Below are 6,686 nucleotides of genomic sequence, written 5' to 3'. Positions count from 1 at the left end.
AAAGGCGGGGCATAGAGGAGAAACAATAATGTACAGTATGTGGAAAATAATGTGTTTTTTTTACTTTAAACCGCATAAACACATTTCAATACACCAAATACACAAAATAATGTTCTTTTTAACAACATCATATGACCCCTTTAAAATTTAGAGGGCAAAAACTTTGCTGACCTTTCAGTAACTATGTCAGAGTAAGAGGAAGCTGAGAGGAATGATAGTAAGAGAGGAGAGAAGATGAGGTGCATTGAGGAATTTCCCTGGGGGGCAGGAACTGCTCTGAATATCTGGCGTATGACCAAAACTTAACAGAGCTCTGCATTTGGCCCATGTCATAAATACATTTCCCCTCTGTCTTGCAGATGGCCTGGCCGCCCTGTCGTTCTCCATCAGCTCGCTCACCTTGATTGGCATGCTGGCAGTGATCACATACACGGTGAGTGGCCAACAGAGAATTGGTAATGGTGGGTGGTTACTTGTGCCCCATTGATTTGTATGCCTTTAAGAGGGTTGTGTGAAGAGACTGCTCAGCACTGTCGTAGGAAGCAGTTTTAGACATAATATGCAGGTTTCTGCCCACAATTTACGTGTCACAATTTAATTCTGTTTGTCTATTCTTTTATAGGCTGAAGTGCGTAAGTTCTGTATCACTTGTATCACAAAATTGCTTATTGTCAATTGCTTTGTCTTATCGTTTATTGGATGAAGAAACAGATAGTCCCGTCCTAAACTCATGCCATTGGTTGAACAAGTGTCAGTGTTTTGACTTTGTAATGACAACAACTAGAAAGTGTTTATTGCAGTTCTAGATGTGTAAGAGAATAGTTTTCCTGAAGTGACTGTAGAGTCCAGATAGGTTATCTTCATGCGTAGGTTTCTCATATGACACAAAAGCCAGCTGTATGGAAACAGTCTTTGATTGTAGTTATCCTGAATGATGAAGCGGCCCCTCAATGTTAGAAATGTTGTGATTCTTGCGTTTTGGCCTGCAATCGCTCAAAATGGCATGCTGTCATTTCTCACCGATGTGTGTGGACGTGTGCCTGAGATGTCGGCGTGATGTATATGCCCTGTTATCTCTCTTCTATTTATATATCTAAGCCTGAAGGCCATTAATAAATGCCCATATTCTGATTCCTTCAGCATACTGTAGCTGTTCTATTCGAATAAGATAAATTGATTGTACTGTAACACTTGTTAATGTCATCCATTTTTCATCGCCGACATCATGAGTAACCGGGCTATGAGAATCTCCGCTTTATCAGGGATTGAAGAAAATGAGGTGGAATATCTTGCACTGTGGCACACTATTTTTAAATAATTATTTAAATATTTAATTTGAAATAAAGGAGCATATTCAATAGCATAATCATTTTTGCAGTGATAACGAAATTGGTATTGTGAATTCTGAAATGGTGTTTGCGTGGGTTTGCGTATGTATAATAATAGACGCTTAATATTTTGTGATTTTTTTTTTTCAGGATTCTTTGATGAATAAAAAGTTGAAAGGAATAGCATTTATTCAAAATAGAAATGTAACAATATACACTACAGTTCAAAAGTTTGAAGTCAGGTTGCTTTCTTTTTTTTTTTTCTTTTTTTTTAAAGAAATTAATAATTTTATTCAGCAAGGATATATTAGATTGATAAATGATAGTTATCAATAAATGACTTGTATTGTTAAAAAATATTTTTATTTTAAATAAATGGTCTTCTTTTTAACATTTTTTTTCAACAAAAAATCCTGAAAAAAGTATCACAATTTCCAAAATAATAAAAATAATTAAGCAGCACAACTGTTTTCAACATTGATAATAAATCAGCATATTAAATAAACATAAGAGACTTATTTAAAAAACAGTAAAAATCTTATTGTCCCCAGTCTTTAAAAAAACATATTAAACTCTAAAATTAATGATTGAATATCAAAAAATAATAATAGTATATACAACAAATTAAATTTGCACATTTAGTTTTGCATATTAATTATGAAAATTCTGTAAGAAGTACAATATTGGGTTACTGCTGCTATTAAGTCTATTAAGGCACTATTAAGTCGCTGCTCTAAGTGTGTTTTTCACATAATTGTAGTACAAATTGTAGTACATTTCCTGTAAAGCTGCTTTGCAACGATTTGTATCGTGAAAAGCGCTATACAAATAGAATTGAATTGAATTGAACATAACAGAGACTTTCAAGCTGTTGAATACAGGCCTGTATTAAAAAGTTTGACAATTTTCAGAACGCTCTGAGGATAGTAATGTTCTTCTTTCTGACCTCGTCTTGTCAGAAGCTCAGAGAGTGGCTTATGGAGAAAGAAAGACTCCTAGTGTGCTGTTGTTTTTGATCTTTTCGGTTGTGGTACAGAGACTCAGAACCAATCAAAGATTCCTTGACAAAAAACAGGGTTCACTCACTCAGGCTGTCCTTATATCACTTTCTCTTTCCTACTGTTTCTTTTCTCAGCCCTCCTCCCCTTCTACACCAATGAAGCCGAATCACCCATCCTCCCCAATCCACGTTTCCAAAGCGAAGGGTGATTTATCATACTGGCCTATGTGTTATTATTATGCATGATTAACCTAATGGAATCTAAGTGATGGGCACCGTATGCAGCCGCAGTGTTGTCCAGGCTGGGCAGGTTAATTTATCACTGCACTTTGAGCCAAGGTGGCCACTTGCTCTTAATTCAAACCACTGGCCGAGATGTAAACTCGTAATGACAACACCACGGCCGGCTGCATTTCAACTAAACGCTAAAGCAAGCATTTCAAACCTTCAGCACTTGCTGTTTTTGGCCAACATCACACTTTGCTGAGCTACTGGGAAATTAATATTCAACCTAAGCACATACAAACAGGAGCCTCGGCTTGTTAATAAGCCTCTGAAGTGCCATATGGTCAGGGCGGGCAAAGCTAACTTACCTATCCAATGCTTGGATGGCCAGCTCTTAAAAACAATCATGCTGGGAGTTTTAATTGTGCTTTTTAAGTGAAACCGCATGAAGTTGCAAAAGTTTGGTTATTTCAGGCTGTTTGGGGGTGAATCGCTTATTTGGGAAAATGCGGAAAAGAGCTCCTTCTAGGAAAATGTTGTTTGTCCTTTGAACTGAAGAAAGTGGTTTTGCACTTGAAACACCTTTTTTTTTACTTCCTGCACAATGGCTCATATTTTGTTTAATCCTCAGAAGAGTGAATTCAAGCATTTGCACACTTCTTTTAAACCTTCCACTGATAGTTTTTAAATGGCAGTCTTTCTCATCAGTTGTGTACAGTATATGTCAGTTCTTGCTACTTTAGTTTAAACTTTTCCCATTAGTAATCACCTTGAACTCGTTGTCACCTCATCCGTGTTTATCGTTTGAAAGGGCCCTCCTTTTTTGACACCTTTATGTACTCGTAGACCCTCCTTTGTCCTGCTCCAAGATGCCATTTCAAGAAGCCTTTATCACCCTCAATGTTATGAGGTGCAAAAGTGTGTTTTATGCTTGATCGAGTCCCTTTCTGCTCAAAGCAGTTCCTGACCTCCCAAAGTCTAAACCGGTTGCTGTGCTTGAGTAGTTTTAGACATCAAAAAACGCCACTTGCATTCTCACTTGAACCCATTTAATGTCCTTCATTGGCTAATGTAGATGCTGAGGTCTTATATCAAGCTCATTTTGCTGCTGGTGTGACGTTACAATGAAAATTATTGACCCGCTGACTTTTTAATGTGCATGTAATATTTGCATATGCATATGAGCGTATATCACGGCTCTTTGATCTATCCACTTGACCGTGGGCCGTCTCGGTCCCTGTGCTGCGTGACACAGTGGTGATTTAAAAGTCTGGCTGGCGTTCTGACATTCAGCCCTGGAGGGTTCCTCTACCTCTTAAATCTGCGGCCCAAAGATGCTGATTCCCAATGAGAGGGTGACCGCATTAATTTCCACTGATTTAATCATAGTGCTGCAAAAATGACCTGTGACTGGCAAGAGAGCCTCTTCCTCCTCCTCACCGTCTTGGGTGCATCTGAGGAGCCACTTCAACAACAATTGCCACAATTTTAATTTTCGTAGGTCTCCTCTTCTATTCAGAGTTTCTTTTTCAGGATTTCAGTCCTATTCATGGGATTCTTGAGACAGAAAATATGCTTTTTTTCGTCTGTCTTTTTAATAATTTCTTTTGTTTGTTTGTTTTGTTGGTTGGTTTTAGGGATATGATTATACCTTGACTGCTTCTGATTTCTTTCTTTCTTTTTATTGATCGTTCTATCGTTCTGCGTCTTATATACATGTACATAAATGTACATACATGATATGTAAGTAATATATGTAAGAAAATATAAAATAAAGTTATAATGACAGTATAAATTAGATATCATGACCCAACAATATATTATATTACATTATAAAAATTATTGTTAGTTCATGGTACTTAATATATACTGTCATCATTATTATTTATAACCATTGAATTGTTTCTTTAAGGAAGTTGTTTGTTGACGGCTAACAGTGGTAGGGAATAGTTGCACACTAGCTATACTGTGTTTTTACCATTTTAGCTGAAACGTTGTATTGACCAATCAGCACCCAGAACCAGAGCTGCAGCATTCATTTTATAAAACGTTTTAGATATTATATTAATTTAGTTTTCACCATGACAAGTGACACAGGTGTGCTTCTCTCTAACACAGTGTGCCCCACACCTGCATGGATGGTGTAAATTGACAGTGTTATATTTACAAAGCAACAGCAAATAGAATTAGCCTCTCATTTCCAGCAGTGTAACACGTTTGTATTTAATTTACAGACAACAGAAAGGACAGAAGAAACACTGAAACACCATCTGGCAGAAGACCATTGCTTAATGCATGCTGAATTCTCCATACATCTGTTTGCATTTTTTTCGTTTAATAACAACAACAATCAAACAACCTGAGCCCCCACCCAAAAAAAAAAAGCCAGACGAATTTATAAATTACAAAAATGCCTAAATAAAATACATAAAATGAATATAAATCACGGAAGGACAGGGACAAAAATCACCACAAAAATCATGGTATAACAGTATAAGAAGTTCTACTATTATGTAAATGTTGGAGGAAGGGACCCCAGACCTTGGAAAAATTAAGAGACTTTGATTCGTTAAGCCGAATTTTTTCAAGGTTTAAAACAGAGACCATCTCCACAAGCTATTTCTGAAAGCATGGGGGAGCAATGTTATGACTTCATTATCTAGAACTTTATTTTTACAAAAATGAGTATTATGAGATTATTCTCAAAACACTAAATAACTCAATTTTTTAATAATAGATTAAAATAGAATTTGGTTTAAATATTTTGTTATCTAGATGTTTTTTTTTGTTTGCAAAGCCACAAAAAGCACACACTTTGAACAAAAGCATCCTTGTGTAAGGGGGTGTACGCCTCCACTTTTGCTCCTCTTTCTCTCTCTCCGATCCCCACTTTCATCCCTCTCTCCTCCGATCTCCCAGCTGACAACCACAACCCCTTCATCTTCCATCTCTCCACCTTTCCTCTTTTTCTCTTTCTCTTCGCCCTCCTTCTCAAAGTATCATACTCTCTCTCTGTCTCCTGCCTCGGGTCTCCTTTTCCAATCAGCACAGAACACACCTGTTTTTGTTTGGAGTGTCTTTTTTTATTTTTCTCACGCTTGATGGACTGCAGGGGCGAGGAGGGCAGGAAAGAATGGGAAAGAGGAGGCAAAGGAGGAGGAGATGTCTCACTGGGGCTGCAGGACAGATTCCTCTTTTATTAGGAGCGCTTGGTATTCGGGACATGGTCCGGCCTTTAGAGCCCTCGTGATTCATAGCAGAGGGTGTCACGGCCCGTGGCGATGGATGCATGCATGCACGCACGCACTCGGCTTGACTCTAGCAAACGACGAGTTTTACAGAGCATGTCACTTTCCCTGCTTTAAAAGCCATCTTCGGCAGAGAAGATAAAAAGGTCACCAGTGTTTTAGTCGCCTTCTGAAGATCTAATTGTGCCGCTGATTTTTGTCAGCATTTTGATATGAAAGCTTTTGAAAATGGCAGAACCTCACAAATGTGGGTGCATTTTTCTCGTGGTGTGTGTGTACGCACAACCTGGTCTCTTTTATTCTCTGCCTGTATTGATTTGCCACCAGGAGAGTATTGAAGATGGTCTTTATTTTTAATTAAAGTTCGCAAAGCCCATATTGAGAAGGCTAGCAGGCTTCTGACCCAAGCCTTTCTCTGCTCACTGTGTAAGACCTGCACTTCCTAATGCCAAGATGGAAAAAAAAAACATCAATGAGCTCAGGATGTTGAAATAACCTCTGATTTACGGCCCTCAGAAACTGCAGGGTTTTATCATATTTCCTTACATGAGCTCAGATATTTCTTCTCTGATGCACTGTGCATGTGAAAGTGCCCTTCGTGCCGTCACATGGGGGCACTGTTAGGCTGTGCATTGCAGGAAATCAAGCCGTACATCTCAAAATGGTCGCTGCATACAAGCACACACTCTCACACTCTTTTCATCTCCTCTTCTTCACCCTCATTGCACAGAAAACACATACATGGATTCAGTGGGCTTCTGAATGACATCATTTAGAAAGTGCTCTTTTATTATCAAGTGCCATAATGTATGGATTTAGTTCCCCTGCACAGTGGCACTTAGAGGCGTTCGGCGGGACTCTTGGTGAAATTGTGGTGGCACTCTC

At 38.3% G+C, this 6,686-nt stretch overlaps 1 protein-coding gene across 1 annotated transcript in view; it reads left to right on the top strand.

Moving 5' to 3' along the window:
- The window catches only part of LOC107664263 (probable lysosomal cobalamin transporter), a 101,600-nt gene that overhangs the window by 56,337 nt on the left and 38,577 nt on the right, over positions 1 to 6,686 (top strand). The window contains exon 7 of the mRNA XM_016454792.1: positions 360 to 433. Coding sequence (XP_016310278.1) covers positions 360 to 433 — 74 coding nt within the window. The remainder of the gene's footprint in view (positions 1 to 359; positions 434 to 6,686) is intronic.

Source organism: Sinocyclocheilus anshuiensis, unplaced genomic scaffold, assembly GCF_001515605.1.
Source record: "Sinocyclocheilus anshuiensis isolate Anshui unplaced genomic scaffold, SAMN03320099.WGS_v1.1 scaffold425, whole genome shotgun sequence".
Taxonomy (NCBI): domain Eukaryota; kingdom Metazoa; phylum Chordata; class Actinopteri; order Cypriniformes; family Cyprinidae; genus Sinocyclocheilus; species Sinocyclocheilus anshuiensis.
Note: the sequence above shows the minus strand (reverse complement) of the source record. Positions and strands in the feature narration are given on the sequence as shown.